The sequence below is a fragment of the Nyctibius grandis genome, chromosome 3 (assembly GCF_013368605.1).
Source record: "Nyctibius grandis isolate bNycGra1 chromosome 3, bNycGra1.pri, whole genome shotgun sequence".
Taxonomy (NCBI): Eukaryota; Metazoa; Chordata; class Aves; order Nyctibiiformes; family Nyctibiidae; genus Nyctibius; species Nyctibius grandis.
The window spans coordinates 56,532,402-56,547,594 of record NC_090660.1 but is presented as its reverse complement, the minus strand read 5'-3'; the positions used below and the strand labels follow the sequence as shown (position 1 = coordinate 56,547,594).

The 15,193-nt window shown below is 42.4% G+C and overlaps 1 protein-coding gene across 3 annotated transcripts in view; it reads right to left on the bottom strand.

Annotated features, from left to right (window-relative positions):
* The window catches only part of EPB41L3 (erythrocyte membrane protein band 4.1 like 3), a 68,403-nt gene extending 60,678 nt beyond the window's left edge, over window positions 1-7,725 (bottom strand). For all 3 annotated transcript variants that reach the window (XM_068396405.1, XM_068396406.1, XM_068396407.1), the window contains exons 1-2: window positions 7,531-7,725; window positions 1,109-1,306 (exon numbers count right to left, since the gene is read on the bottom strand). In XM_068396405.1, coding sequence (XP_068252506.1) covers window positions 1,109-1,306; window positions 7,531-7,725 — 393 coding nt within the window. The remainder of the gene's footprint in view (window positions 1-1,108; window positions 1,307-7,530) is intronic.
* Between the last annotated feature and the right edge of the window lie 7,468 nt (window positions 7,726-15,193).

Below are 15,193 nucleotides of genomic sequence, written 5' to 3'. Positions count from 1 at the left end.
CAATCTGACTGTAAAGACATCAGAATTTGGCTCCCAGTCAGCTACTCCTTTCCTCCGCCCTCTCTCCTTCTTTGTGTTCCTCCAGGTCCCCCTTTCAAGCCTGCAGACTATCCCAGCTCTACCTTTATAATCTTCTGTCATACCCAGGTGGCTTTTCTTCTCCGCCACACCCTGTGGGTACCCAAAGGAGGGCTGGCTTTGCCGACTCCTCCAACACACATCCTTAGCCTCCCAGCGGCTGCTTGTGGCCTCCTGACCTAAAGCAGGCTCAGGACAGGTTGGCCCACTTCCCGAAGACCACCTCGGTGACATGGCTGGGAAGGCTGAATGAAGAAATGGGTCCACTTTGAGATGCTGAATTTGCTCATGCCCACTATGAGATGCTGAATTAGCTCACGCTCTGCTTCTCCATGGCCTGATGGAGTTAAAGGCAAGGCATCCTCTTAGCATGGGTCTGCCTGCAGGCACAGACGAGTTCTTAAGTGACAGTGCAGCAAAGACCATCCCTCTCAAAAGCAGGCTCCTGGCAAAGCCCCAGCAGGGAAGGCAAGTTTCCTTACACAAAACCACCAGCAACTTTCTGCCAGTAATGTTCATGTACAATTATGATTCACAGACATCGTGAAGAAGCACAAAAAACTCACCAATCTCAGTGCTCCTTGCTCCTGACATTTCCCCTGCCTCCCCTGGGTGTCTCTCATCTCATGCCCCCACTAATCTCACGATGGTCAGAATTACTGTTTGGACAGTGACTCAATGTCAGTCTTGACTCAGCAGAGTACCAAGGAAAAGAGAAGCCCTATGGGATCAAATCCCTCTTTGTTTATGGGCTTTGCTGCCCATAATTCATTTTCTGCATTCTGTTGTGGCATGTGCTGACATAAAATTAATCCAAAGTCTCTGGCTGTTTCAGGGACTGCTCACAATCCCTCATCCAGCTCAAATCTGTGCAACGTCTTCAACCTCCAGAGAAAACATCGGAAGCATCTCTGTGCTTGGCATTGGCGAAATATCAGGCCATTCACACTTTTGCTTAAATTAGAAATCTAATTTCAAATATTTTCCTCCAGACAGGATGAAAAAAAAAAAAAGACAAAATGTAATTTACCTCTACTTCACATGCATATTCTGACCCATCCAGGAGTGTCACTTTGCACTGCATATTTTTCGGTTTCTTGACAATCTTTAGAGGAGACTTGGAAAGTTTGCTAGACGATGATTTTTGAGACAGCTTGTCGTCTTCTAGCTGCTGGTATTCCAGCTGTTTTGCACTCGCAGCAGCAAACTCCTGTTCTTTGTCTGTGGCCTATAAAGAGAAAGAAAGATACATTTTGAAGTGAGATAAACCAATCAGACCATCACTCTGTACCCAAGAATTTAAGTGAGCCTAGCATGGGGCTTGGATGAGAAAGCCCCTGATGCAGGACAGAGTCTTCTTTATCTATTGAAAAGATTTTTCCATATTGCTCATATTCCTCCCAGCCCTCCCTTCTCACTCCAAAATGTACAGAATACCCATGAAGGAGGGGTATGCCTGAAAATACTTTAGGCTTCTACTTTTTCCATAGGTACAACAACCCACTTAGACATCTTGGACCTGTTTTTTTGGTCTGTTGGAGATGTTGAATAATGGATAAACGTTGTGATGAGCAGATATTCCTATGGTTTCTTGATATTACTTTTAAGTCCTGTACCTATTAAATCATATAATGCTTCTGTGGTGTCACATGGAATAGGAAAATACCATTAGGTTTGCACTAGTCAGTGAGAAAACAGACCCCTGAATGAGGGGACGGACCCACCTGTGGCCTTGTGAATTCGCAGAGGGATGCTGACATGCCTGGGAGAGCAAAAGGCTCCCCAAGCATCCCAGCAAAGGGTTAAACAAACAGGATGGAAGCAAGGGGCCAAACGACTTTTATGTGCAGCTGTCTGGCTAATGGATAACAACTACGGGATGAGAGGCTGAATTTTGCTCTCTCCCAATGCCTGATAAGTCCCTCAAGCTAGCAAGAAGTAGGTGCTATTTGAAAGACAAATACACTGCAGGGAAAAGGGGAGAGAAGAAACAACTGCTGTTACTTTTGCTTGGGTTTATCTGAGGGTCAGACCGTTTGAAGAGTTACTGCCACGCAGCACAGCCCGTGGTCCTCTCCACAGCACTAGATGAAAGCCAGAACAGCTCTACAGCATTTCACCCTTCCTAGCAACAGCACTATGCCACAGACATTACCCTTCTCATCACTTATGCTCCTGATGATAGTCTCCAAACAAAACCTCAACAGGAGTGCAGTAATACCTAAGCTAAAGCTTAAATGAAATAAAAAAAAAAAAATAAAATCTTTCTGTTATCTCACTGCAAGGGAAAAAAAACAACTGTTTTGGCTCTGAATGATTTCAGTGTAATAAGCAACAAGCATCGCTGAAAATATATTGTAAATTAATCCTCCAAGTCTGTTTCCATTCACTGTATATAATAAAACCTTCACGAGAATGGAGCAAATCCATCCAAAAGCTTTAATCTGCTTTGAGACCAGAACAACCTTGCATCATATAACCAGCGACAACTAAATCGCAGGGAACTTTCCCCAAGAGATTTCATACAAACAAGCCATAAGCTTCCCCTCTGCCTTTGGGTGAACGGGGGAAAGAGGAATTTGGAATCGGCTCTGCTACCAACAGCGCCGGCTCCAACTGAAGCCCCAGCAAACCCCAAAGAGGCAACTGCAAAGAGGTGAGGCAAGACCCATGCTCCTCCTTTCCCTGTGAGAGAGGACATATCAAAGGTCTCCTGGGCTTCCCTGGGTGGGGAGACTAGAAGAAAGTGGGACTAGAAAGATAAAAAAGCAACACAAAAGCTGCTTTCAAAATCCGCCTCATCCCCTGAGCTGTGGATGTTCTTTGCCAGGAGCAGCCCAGCGCCAGCCACCTCTTCCCCCATCTAGCTCCAGCACTGGAGGACTTTCTCTTTCCAGCACTTGGACACCAGCTCTGTCTGGACGTCAAGGTCCTCACGTACCTTGAAGGCTGGCAGTAGATGAAGGCACAGTGTATGTCAGCGGATTAGCTGTTCGCTGAACATTTAATGCTCACGGCGGCTGTGACGAAGCAGGAGAGTCCCCCCAGGCTCAGAGCAAGGCTTGAGGCCAGCTACCACTCTACCACAACTGCGGCCAGCTGGCAAGTGGTCCAGCCTACTGCACCAAAAGAAAAACAAGACTGAAGATGTCTCCTGTTAGGGCCTCTGTGAAGAGCTGCGGTGCTGCTGACAGGCAGAAGGGCTCTTTGGTGATTTCCGTTCGTTTTGGTAAAGAAATCTGACAGGGAAGGTGCACATGCACATGTGTGTGTGCAGAAGTCATTCCAGGGCCGGAAAAAAAATATACTGTCATACCCGGTGGCTCATTAGATTCCTCGTGTGAGAGTTAGCACCCCACCCCAACAAAAAACAACCAACAAAAAACCCCAGATGCATGGAATTATTTTTTTTCAAGAAAACGGGAAAGCTGCTTGAGAGAAAAGCCCACAACAACAAGGGCACCCAGCAGCCATTTAAATTTTAGAACCATCTTAAGCCTGCAAACAATTCCAGTGAATTCTAATGGATTGGTGATTATTTTCCTTCATGAAGACTCTCAGTATCTCAAGACTACAGCAGACATTTGCTTATTTATAAATATTTTTAAAAAACATAGTATTGAGGTTATTTTGTTTGTTAAGGTTCCCGTCTACATTAAGATCAGGGTAATGTGTCTAAGTTAAAATCATACAAAGGATTTTCTCTGATTTGTCTGGAGAACAAAACATGCCAAAAACTATCAGAGAAGATCGCCCAAACTATGCTGATATGTTCAGGCACTGAGGTACTTTCAGACTGTATTAAGACTCTTCTTCCTAAAGAAACCTGACATCCTGCTATCTAGGAAAAAAAAAAAGTGGGCAGTGAAAAACCCATGTACTCAGTGAATTATTTTGAACTCTGCACGCATAGTTGCATTTTCTCCTAAATTTTTCCCCGAGATACCTCTGTGCTGTATTTTTGCAGTATTTTCAGTGTCGTGGACTGAATTCTAGTGCAGCAAAAGTTGCTTCAGGGTTTGTGGTTTTTGAGCACAAGCTCTCTCATCTCTATCTATATTACTGTACCTTACTATGACACAGTATGCTCAACGCCTTCTGAAGCTGGACCCTCCTCTCGAAGCAAGCCTTCAGAGTCACAAGATTCAGCAGTAATGATCTTTGACGCTTCACAGCTTCTCACTGGGGTATGAAGTGATATTACCAAGCTTGTACAATGCATGAATCCCATCTACTTACAGAATCATAGAATGGTTTGGGTTGGAAGGGACCTTAAAGATCATCTAGTTCCAACCGCCCTGCCACAGGCAGGGACACCTTCCACTAGACCAGGTTGCTCAAAGACCCATCCAACCTGGCCTTAAACACTGCCAGGGAGGGGGCATCCACAGCTTCTCCGGGCAACCTCATCCAGTGTCACACTACCCTCACAGTAAAGAATTTCTTCCTAATATCTAATCTAAATCCACCCTCTTTCAGTTTAAAACCATTCCCCCTCGTCCTGTCACTACCTGCCCTTTCAAAAAGTCCCTCTCCCCCTTTCCTGTAGGCCCCCTTCAGGTACTGGAAGGCAGCTATAAGGTCTCCCCAGAGCCTTCTCTTCTCCAGGCTGAACAGCCCCAACTCAGTCTGTCTTCATAGGAGAGGTGCTCCAGCCCTCTGATCATCTTCATGGCCCTCCTCTGGACTTGCTCCAACAGCTCCATGTCCTTCTTATGTTGGGGGGCCCCAAAGCTGAATGCAATACTCCAGGTGGGGTTCTCACGAGAGCGCAGTAAAGGGGCAGAATCACGTCCCTCGACCTGCTGGCCATGCTTCTTTTGATGCAGCCCAGGATACGGCTGGCCTTCTGGGCTGCAAGCACACACTGCCAGCTCATGTTGAGCTTCTCATCAACCATCAACCATTCTCATCAACCATCAACCATCATACTTATGATAGTTGCTCAGAAATGTCAGTGTCCAACCCATGCGATGCCTTCTTTTTCATTTTCAATGAGACAGGAAGGCAGGAAGATAGTAAGACTGCATTATTATACCTGATAGAAAGGACTCATTTCTGTAGTAACTGCTAATCTCGACATGAAGAAGCCTTTTTGTCTTCATTAAAATGTTCTTTTTTATGTGTATAGAATGACAACAGAAAGTCACTGCCAAGGATCAGTAACTTAAATCTTTCTTCCCAAGGTTCTCTCATATGAGCAATAGCAAAAATCGTCAACTTTCTCCCTGTGATTACAGACGGTGAGAGAACGATACCCACCACTCCTTCAATTTTTGGCTTTTTTAATGACACCACTGCCAATCGCTCTGTCTCTTAGTGCTGCGTTTAAGTGGTTCTTTCCTGTGATACAGACACTTAAGCCACTACAAAATGCACGGGGCAGATCACTGCAGTTGGATTTGGCAGTCAGCTTACAACAGGGACTTTTGGATTCAATCTGGTAATCTCAATGGGAAGGTCTTGCATATTCCTTCACTAACCCAGTTCTTCTATCAAGGCTTCTACAGACACCGGCTCACAGGTTGATCTTCTTTGGGAAAAGAAGGGAACACGCAGCACATGAGAGCGTCTCAGCTCTCCGTACTGACACCTCTGTAAACACACATGGACAGGTTTGGTGCCTAAGGGGTTTTTTTGGTTGTAGCTATTTTGGGATTTGGTTTGGTTTGTTTTTTTTAAGATGAAAAGAAACTTGGGGCAGAAAGATTACTGAAGATGTCTGGAAGAACACAATTAATAATACTTATGCCTTGGCCTGATAGAATTACACTTTAAAGTAATGACAAGTTTGTGCAGCACCCTTCTCTTTTGAAGAAGCAGTCCTGCCTCTTTTCCCCAAACTAACTACGTGCAATTTCTGATCTATTTCAGAAATCAAAATTGTTCCAACGCATAATCGGTGGATGTTGGAGCAAGAGCAGAGAGGTCTTTGGTGGGCATGGAGTGAGGCTGATCAAGGGTTATCAAAGGTAAAAACAGTTAGCAATCAAAATAAATAAGCAGGTCTTCCAATGGTTGATCTTCAACAGCAATAAACACCAGAAATCCTGCCCTGCCACGTCTAGCTCTTGAGATATTAGAAGTCAGGCTAAGAAACCTTTTAATTTGGTCCCAGAAACATTTGTTGTCTCAAGCATTTAGGTAATACATTCCTAAACGAGGGAGATACACAAACACTTTGTATCTGAAATTGCTTACATCCCCATTTTTTCCTCACCAACAGCAAGCCTGGGCTGTAGCTCTGTGGACAAAAGCTTAAAACCCAAGACCACAGCCAGACCCAAACAGCTTTCACAGGAGCACTTGTGCTGATTTTAAGTAACTCCTAACAACTGCTTGCTTTGCCAGCACTGTCTCCCAGCTAAGTAAAATAACAGGACCCCACTTCAAACAATCTGAATTTTTTAAAGGGTGAAGAAGAGGAGGAGTTAGACTGACTTATTCCACTCTTCAAAGGTGAATGCGATCAGATGGGGGTCATAACCTTACGAAGCTCAGGGATGTGATTTGCAGGTACCTCATTAATTGTGTGTCACTTACCTATGAAGAACAATGCCTGTTAATCCTATTGACTGGAAATTATTAACAGGAAAAAGAAAGCAGCTTCTGTAAATTTAATAAGTGCAACAATGAACCAAATGGAAAAGCATGCAATAGCTCTTCTGAAACCTATTACACGAAAAGTTAAAGTAATTATAATGCAGTAATTTCAGAACTATGAGAAGCTTAAGGGACCACAGATTCACGGCTCACACACCAGACAAGCAAGCATGAAATCAATTTTCGGCAGGTGTCAAAGAAGAAATGAACTCTGAAAATATTTTCAGCTTCTTAAAAATTGGCACTGTTTGTTATCTAACACAAATGCAAGATCAAAGATGTTTCCTGCTTAGTTAATAAGACTGCCTTTCTATTTAAGCACTGGAGGCAGAAATGAACTAGCAGTATCTGGTTTTAAGAAAGTCTTTTCTGTAAAATACTGGTACTACGCTTTGCATCAGATCTGGCTGGTGGCTGAATAGCAACTGACACTGAAAGAACAGACCAGGGCACAAATTTCAAAACATTTTGCATGAGAACTATTATTTCTCATGCAGAGAAATAATGAGAGAAGTTGTGGATGCCCCCTCCCTGGCAGCGTTCAAGGCCAGGTTGGATGGGGCTTTGAGCAACCTGGTCTAGTGGAAGGTGTCCCTGCCGATGGCAGGGGGGTTGGAACTAGATGATCTTTAAGGTCCCTTCCAACCCAAACCATCCTGTGATCCTATGATTTTTTTTAAATGCCAAAGACCAACCAGTCAAGATCTACAGCATCACACCAAACAGCCTTCCATGCGTATCGGAATACATACTTCCACTCCTAACAGTCCAGGCTCGTCATTTCCCAGGAGCAATAAGTGGGCACGTAGCTAGCTGCATGCACGAGTGTGCGTGCTTGGGCTCCCTTACCTGCTCCTTCTTCACGGGTGTGCTGTGGGCTGCCACGGCCGAGAACTGCTCAAGCGCGTTTTGATGCTCTTCGCTCAGCTGCTGCAGTGGCTGGTCCTGCGGCTGGGTCTCGGCCGCCCCTTGCTGCTCAGAGCTCTCCTGCTGATCCTGATCTTTATCCTTGGACTCGGAATCCGATCCTGATTCTGTAGTCATGGTTGGTTATTCTGTAAAACAAAGTGAGCAGACCTACTGAGTATGATCTTGTAGCCATGAATTTGTAGGCTAGGCTTACAAAAGGGAGAAATGTCAGTCGCAAAGTTTTAGTCTTAATATGCACAGTCTTTAAAACTAAAGTGGCTATTACTGGCCCAATGAGGATCCCTAGGAAAGCTTCCCTGGTGCAAAAGGCCAGGTCTAAATGCATCTGTATTCTGAGGAAGAGCACATTGCCATAAAACCTTATTCTACGTTATAATATACAGACATTATAGGAATTATGTTGAAGTTACATACAGACAAACAGAATCACAGAATCACAGAAAACAGAAAACAGTTCTGCATAGTTCATAATTCATAGAAGAAGAGTAACGTTAAGAAAAGCTTGTGTGATTGAGGGCCCTGAATCCAACACAATTCACTGCAGTTTGGGTTTCTAAACCATGTGGAAACCTTTGAAAACATTAAATCTTTTGTTCTTTACATTGAAGTCAACAGGGCTTGAACTCCTTAACGCCTGCGCTCCCTTTTGGAAACAGACTCAAGCACTTTCGATACTTCCAGGCAGCACACATGCCAGAAACATCTGAAGTGGGCCCACCAACACCAGTGCAACTGTACAACTGTCACAGAATCACAGAATCACAGAATGTTAGGGATTGGAAGGGACCTCGAAAGATCATCTAGTCCAATCCCCCTGCCGGAGCAGGACTGCCTAGACCATATCACACACGAACGCGTCCAGGCGGGTTTTGAATGTCTCCAGAGAAGGAGACTCCACAACCTCTCTGGGCAGCCTGTTCCAGTGTTCAGTCACCCTCACCGTAAAGAAGTTTTTCCTCATATTTATGTGGAACCTCCTGTGTTCCAGCTTGCACCCATTGCCCCTTGTCCTGTCAAGGGATGTCACTGTGAAGAGCCTGGCTCCATCCTCATGACACTTGCCCTTTACATATTTATAAACATTAATGAGGTCACCCCTCAGTCTCCTCTTCTCTAAGCTAAAGAGACCCAGCTCCCTCAGCCTCTCCTCATAAGGGAGATGTTCCACTCCCTTAATCATCTTCGTGGCTCTGCACTGGACTCTCTCTAGCAGTTCCCTGTCCTTCTTGAACTGAGGGGCCCAGAACTGGACACAATATTCCAGATGTGGCCTCACCAGGGCAGAGTAGAGGGGGAGGAGAACCTCTCTCGACCTGCTAACCACACCCCTAACTGTCCTCCAGAACAGTTCTGTCCTTCCTGCTTGAATTCACCCACACTTCTGTCATTTCTTTCTAAGTGCTGGAGCATCCAAAAAGAAAAGATAAATACTTCCATTAAGTCATTCTAAGTGTAAGATTTAAAGTAAAGTGAATGTGACTTCCCTTGAATATGAAAAGTCTGTTTGAACTTAACTTTGTTCTGCACTAAAACAAAATGAAAATAGTAGCAATATTCATTCAAAATCTTAACTATTTCAATTAGTTTCATTACAAATATGTGGTTGGCACCCAACTCTCAAACTATATAAACGCAAAACCCAACTTTAAAAAATACTGTGATTTTATATCAAAACAAGGATTTGAAAAAGCAGATTCTGTGCCAGTTCAGCAAATAGAGTCTGCTCTTACATTTGTTACTCGTACGCTCTCGGTCCTCACAGTCTTGTCCTCGAGCATTTTGCTTTCAAGCAACTCAAAAACAAACGAGTCTGCTGCAATCTGTTTCTGTTCCTCTTCAGGCCAGGATTTCTTTAACCTGGTAACCATAGCTACTATGTAATTACAGTTCCACAGAATATACATCTGCTAATTCATCTGCTAGGAAGTCACTATCAACTCTTAACATACGCTACGCTTACTAGTAGAAATGTGTTTATTAAAGATCACAAAAAAAGTGCAGGCCTTTTTGGTTAGTTTTTTTTTTTTTTACTTAAATGTTTAGTAAGCTACATTGCTTGACAGAAAATGTTTTAAATGAGGCCAATTACTATTTTGAAACTCATTTATGTATTCTGCACTTGCAAGGCTAAGTTCTCCAGTGAATGCATGTCTCTGTACAGCAAGCAAGTGCCCAGCATCCAGCCTGTGCCCGGTTTTCGCACTGCGTGTGAGGATGGGGGTGCACACTCCTACCTCCTGCACGCCAAAACAGCACAAGCAAGAAGCAGATCTAGAAAGCATATATGGCAGATTTACGCTTCAGGCCACATTTTCAAAGTACGAACTTGTGACACACTTGTTTAGGAACACATCATAAATTTCTACACTCAAACTGGCACAGTTATATCAAAAATACCCTTTAAAATGTATTGTTTAAACAATTGTCTTTTGCATCTACAAAAAGCAATCATTAACTCATGCCTTTCAAAATGACAGTCGGAAAGGCATTCATCTAATCAAACTTCAGATGTCCACATCTGAGATGGTCACTTTAAATGCCGAGGGGAAAATCAGACTTTTCAGAGAGCAATTCATCTGACCTATTTTAGATGCCTGCTTTAAGCTGAGATAAATCACATACTGGCGTGACTTCACCCGACTCGCTACGCAGGAAGCCTAAACAAGTTCCTCCGATGCAGATCAAACAAACCCATCCTCCATTTTCAATTCTATTAAGCCACTCTTTTGTATGCTTTAAAAATTAAATTGCAGAACAATGTTAATCTCTCAGAGTTTTGTTTTGCCCATCTGTCAGCCAACATGGAATACACTATTCTTCATCTGATGCTATTATGGTTGCCTTGCTTTAAGAGCACCCAGGTCTCCACAAACTTCACAAGTGTTTCCCCCTACTCTCAAACCATGTTTTGTACAAGTGTATGAAGATATGAAATATAAATTAATCAAATAATTAACTCAATAAAAATCTAATTATGTATTTAATTTTCTTTTCCAGAAACCATGAATTAGGGAGTAACAAAAAAATAACTCACAGCTACAAAAATCATTGATCAAACACCACCAAACAGCACAGATGACCAATACAAAGTAATTCCTGGAAGCTGTAGGACAAAGTCTTCTTTTTCCCTTCTTGATATGAGTTAAAGCAGTGTAAATAGAAAGCAACTATCATACTTGCTGTTTGGAAGCAAGTCACTCCAAGTATCTTGAGGCATTAATCTATGTAGGATCAGATTGCCAGTCAATACGAATTAAAAGTCTGTCTTCCTTCAGCTGCCATCACTGTGTCTCTGGAAGTTCATTTTTGCACCCTATACAGCTTCTTTCCTAACGAACTTTTGTATCCTGGCTGTTCATGAGCATGGAAACACAGCCATTTAAATTTGCCCCATGATACACAACTTCATGTAGCCTGAGATGAAAACAAATTTTATTTTTCTTGCTAGTTATAATTTTGCATCTCAAGGAACAACAAATGTGGTTCTTAACTTCTTCTGGGACATTTCCACATGAAGCAGAGCCTTACAGTACTGACAGTTACTCTCTGGGACTGGTTTTCTCTCCAGTTACACGAGTCCTTGCTGGCTCTAAGAGTGCTTTGTTAGAAAACTTTTTGTGAGTTATCAGTTCTTTTAGCATATGCAATTCCCTGGATACAATATTTCTGTCATTAGTCAGACAGCAGATGGATTTAATTAACCCCAGGTTACCCATTTCCAAACGCCTTCTTTATTTCCCTATGCATACTAATACATTTAATAACAAATACTGGGAACAAAATACTATTGATTTCACACTGTTATCTTACAGACATAAATAGAAGCAAAGCAAACACATTTTGAACCCAATTTCTTACAAACTCCTCCGATGACTGTATTGTTGAGATTTATCTCATTCCATCTAGTGCAGGCTGAAACTACCTAAACTACAGGTCAGAAAACAACATTCCTCTCTCAGTGCAAACCAACAGGTTGTTTTGCTTTCCTCAGCAATCAGCTGCTTATCCAAAAGGACTTTGAAAGCATTTCTTTTTTTTATAAATGGCACAACAATCCTCCTAGGAAGAGGTATTCTCACTTATTGGAAGAAATAACAGCAATCTTAAGAAATTTAACAACATAAATATTACTCTTACTTTTGTTTGTAGTCAGCAAACCTGACAGAGTAGGTAGTAGTGTCTACACACCTGTCAAACACACATAATTGGCTAAGAATTTCTTTTTCTTATTTTATTAGTTTATTTACTATACCTGGCTATGTATCAAAATCATGACTTCCAGTGTGCATTTCAGTACAGGAAGAAAAAAATCACTGAAGTTCCTTAAACTTTTTCTGTTGCCAGCACAACCCCTGTACTAAATTCCCCTTTCCAGTAAACAGAAAACAAACTCATGAAAAGAAACTAAGAGCACTACCTTATACAAATGAGGTAATACTATGCAAGCCAGATGTGCTCTTGGATAGCTCAATTTTGGCTTACAACCTAGTATTCAAAGATTCCAAAAGATTAGCTGAGTCCAAACTTAACACAGATGCTGCTAATACTGGATAGTCTAAGGCTAAAGTCAGTTTGGCTACAGAATTTAATCAGAATGAAAATCAAAGGGAAAAAAAAAAAGGCAGCCAAGAACTAGCTAATTTTAATCTGTGTTGACTACTTAAAAATTAAGTTAAAAATGTATGTACTTTCAGCAGTGTAAAGGTTTAAAATGTAAGTCAGAGTGCTGTAGAAGTGTAATTAAGGGAAGATAAACTTTAATATACTATCAAGGTATTCAAACACAACTTCAAAAAAGCTGTGTGACATATTTTAAAATAATTTTTGTTAGCTCAAGTCACAGAAAATAAATCTTTTCATACCCTTACACTATACAAAGTAAAGACATTACATACGGATTGCAAAACCTGCAAACCACTTGTGCAAGGCCTACATCCTAAAACCTTCCAACACACTTAGTCCTGGTTACCTACAGCTACCAACACATTGCAGCTCGGGAGATTACTGTTTCTATTACCAATTACTTGCTATGGACTTAAAGCACATAATTTCCTTTTCTCCATATGGGAACCAAAATCATGTTGTCCTCTATTAATAATTCTCTGAGCAGGCAAAGCCTGGGCTATGCCACCTGATCCCCTCCAGCAAGTGACAGTCACAGTCTACTGTATATATTCATACATTCAATAAGTTATGTGAGTCCTCACCTCCTGTTCTCAGAGCACAGACCTTCTGGGTTGCATCTACTGAGCAACAAAATTCACTGTCAATTGACAGCAGAGTCCACAGTTTAATTAACCCAGCAGTCATTAATAAATCTTTATTTATATATAAATACATGCTAGTGAAAATATCTGCTATACTAAGTAAACGGAAATCACACTACAGAAGAAATTGCAAATTAATTCTGAATAAATTGTGATGTAATGACAAAACAAAATTGAACCCAGTATAATTAAATGAACTATACATAGCCACTATTTCCTGTAATGCAGAGATTAATGATTTACATTTAAATGCTTCTTTGATTTAATTAATTATCTTTGTGGAAAGTTCTCCTTTAATTACAGTAATTTCTGAAGATTGTTACAAATCATTGCAAAGGTCCAAATTTGGAAGTTACGTAACAAAATAATGATTCCATACTTCAAAAATAATGTTCCGCATAACGAGAGACATATTTATCCAATAATGATGAGCTGCTGATGAGAAGAGCATATGGAGAACAATATTGCCACTATGAGCAGTAAGAGAAATGTCAATATATGTTTCAAGAAAAGAGTAACATGCCAGAATGACGACTTCTAAGCTTGAAATATAAACTGTTTTCATCAAACTTCTTGAAGTCTCAGCTCACTTCATTCCAGTTGGGTTCCTTATTAGGAAAACAACCATTTTTTGTTGATCCTTCTTTAATTTTGCCCTCAGGTGCAGGAGGCACCTAAGCCACAAAAGCCTGGCGTAGGGTCCCGGGGAGAGGCAGGACCTCTGCTGCACTTCGCCAGAAGTTAAGACCAGGTCTTTCTTTACTCATCATCATCCTCTGGCACTGGCAGCAACTGGAGGCATCTCCCCAGCATTATGGTTTCTCCAGAGGATGTTGACAAGTTGAAGCAAGCGCAGAGCTGTGGCCTGAAGAGATGAGGGTAGGAAATGACCACAAAAAGGGCAACTGGATGCTCCCCCCTCAACCGCACACTCCTGTCACCTCTCTTGTGCCAGCACCAGTGTAATTTTGGGGGGTGGGCAGCTCAGCTGGGAGGGCTGAACCTCCCCAGCATGGGGAGGGGGAAACCCACCCCTTCTTCAGGCATTGGTGGGCACTCCATCTGTCTAACAGCTGAAAGGCTCCATCCCAGCAAGGGCAACCCTTATACTTTAACTCACAAACACACTGGCTATACTGAGAGTTTAGCATTGAACCTTAAACATATACATGTAACATAAACACCAACACATTAGAGTCAGCACATGGGAAAAAATATGAAAAGGAAGTTTAAAAAGTAATAACAAGAGAGACAAGACGAAAACCAATGGAGAAAGGTGCTAAGCATCAGGATGAGCTGCAATCGTGCCAGCACAACATGCTCCGGGTTAAATGACTTAACAGATCCGGTGGCACAAGCCATGGGCCCAAGCACAGGTGCAGAAGAGAGACTTCAGGGAGGACAGGGTGGTGTTAATAAGCAACAATAAAAAAAAGGCCAGTTGGAGGTGTTGCAACACATAGCATGAGTTGAAATATTTGTTTGGCCTTCTAGGAAGGTGAATGACACAAATTTCTTTAAAGCTTCTTGATGAAGACGAAAGAAGGAAAAATGGAGCCAACATCTGAGGAAGGAGTCATATAATCCAGAGGAGACACCTTAAAACCAACAGACACACCCTTCAGAGGGGACAAAAAGGCAATGGCAGATTTGAATTACCCGTAAGGACCCAAAACTCCCCTGCCCCAGGCATGTGTGCACCTCTCTGGCACCACCACCGAAAGAAAACGCAGCTGAGTGTTTCTGGAGGGATTATCCTCTGCCTAGCAAAGGTGGGGATGGGAAGCATCAGGAGCCTTTAAATGATAGGGGTGGGGGGGAAATATCAAAAATGGATTGTACACCAAAGCAGAACCAAGAACATACAACTCAGAGATGAACATAAAAGACCAACATCAACATAAAAGGAGAAATGAAGACTAGGATGCAAAGTGACTTACAATCAGCAAGAGACACAGCAAACAATAAGACGAGAGTCTATAAATACATTAGAAGGAAAACTAGGCCTATTACTGAACACAGAGAAGGTTGAATTATTCAGTGCCTCATTTCAGGGCAGCTAGCTGGGACCAGACATCTTTCACCCGACGTGCAGGATCTGCAAGAGCAGGCTGGATGGAGTAAGGGAAGAACAGAGCAAACACACCTGTAAGCCAGGCAGTTTCAGGTCAGCAGGAACCACTGGAAATGTCTCTACAGGGCTTGGGGAACTACCAGCAATCACCTCTAAACTATTAATCACCACCTTGCAGATGCCAGAGAGGCCAGGTAAGGTCTAGAAGAAATGAAAAGACCCAACACAGCACCCAATCTTA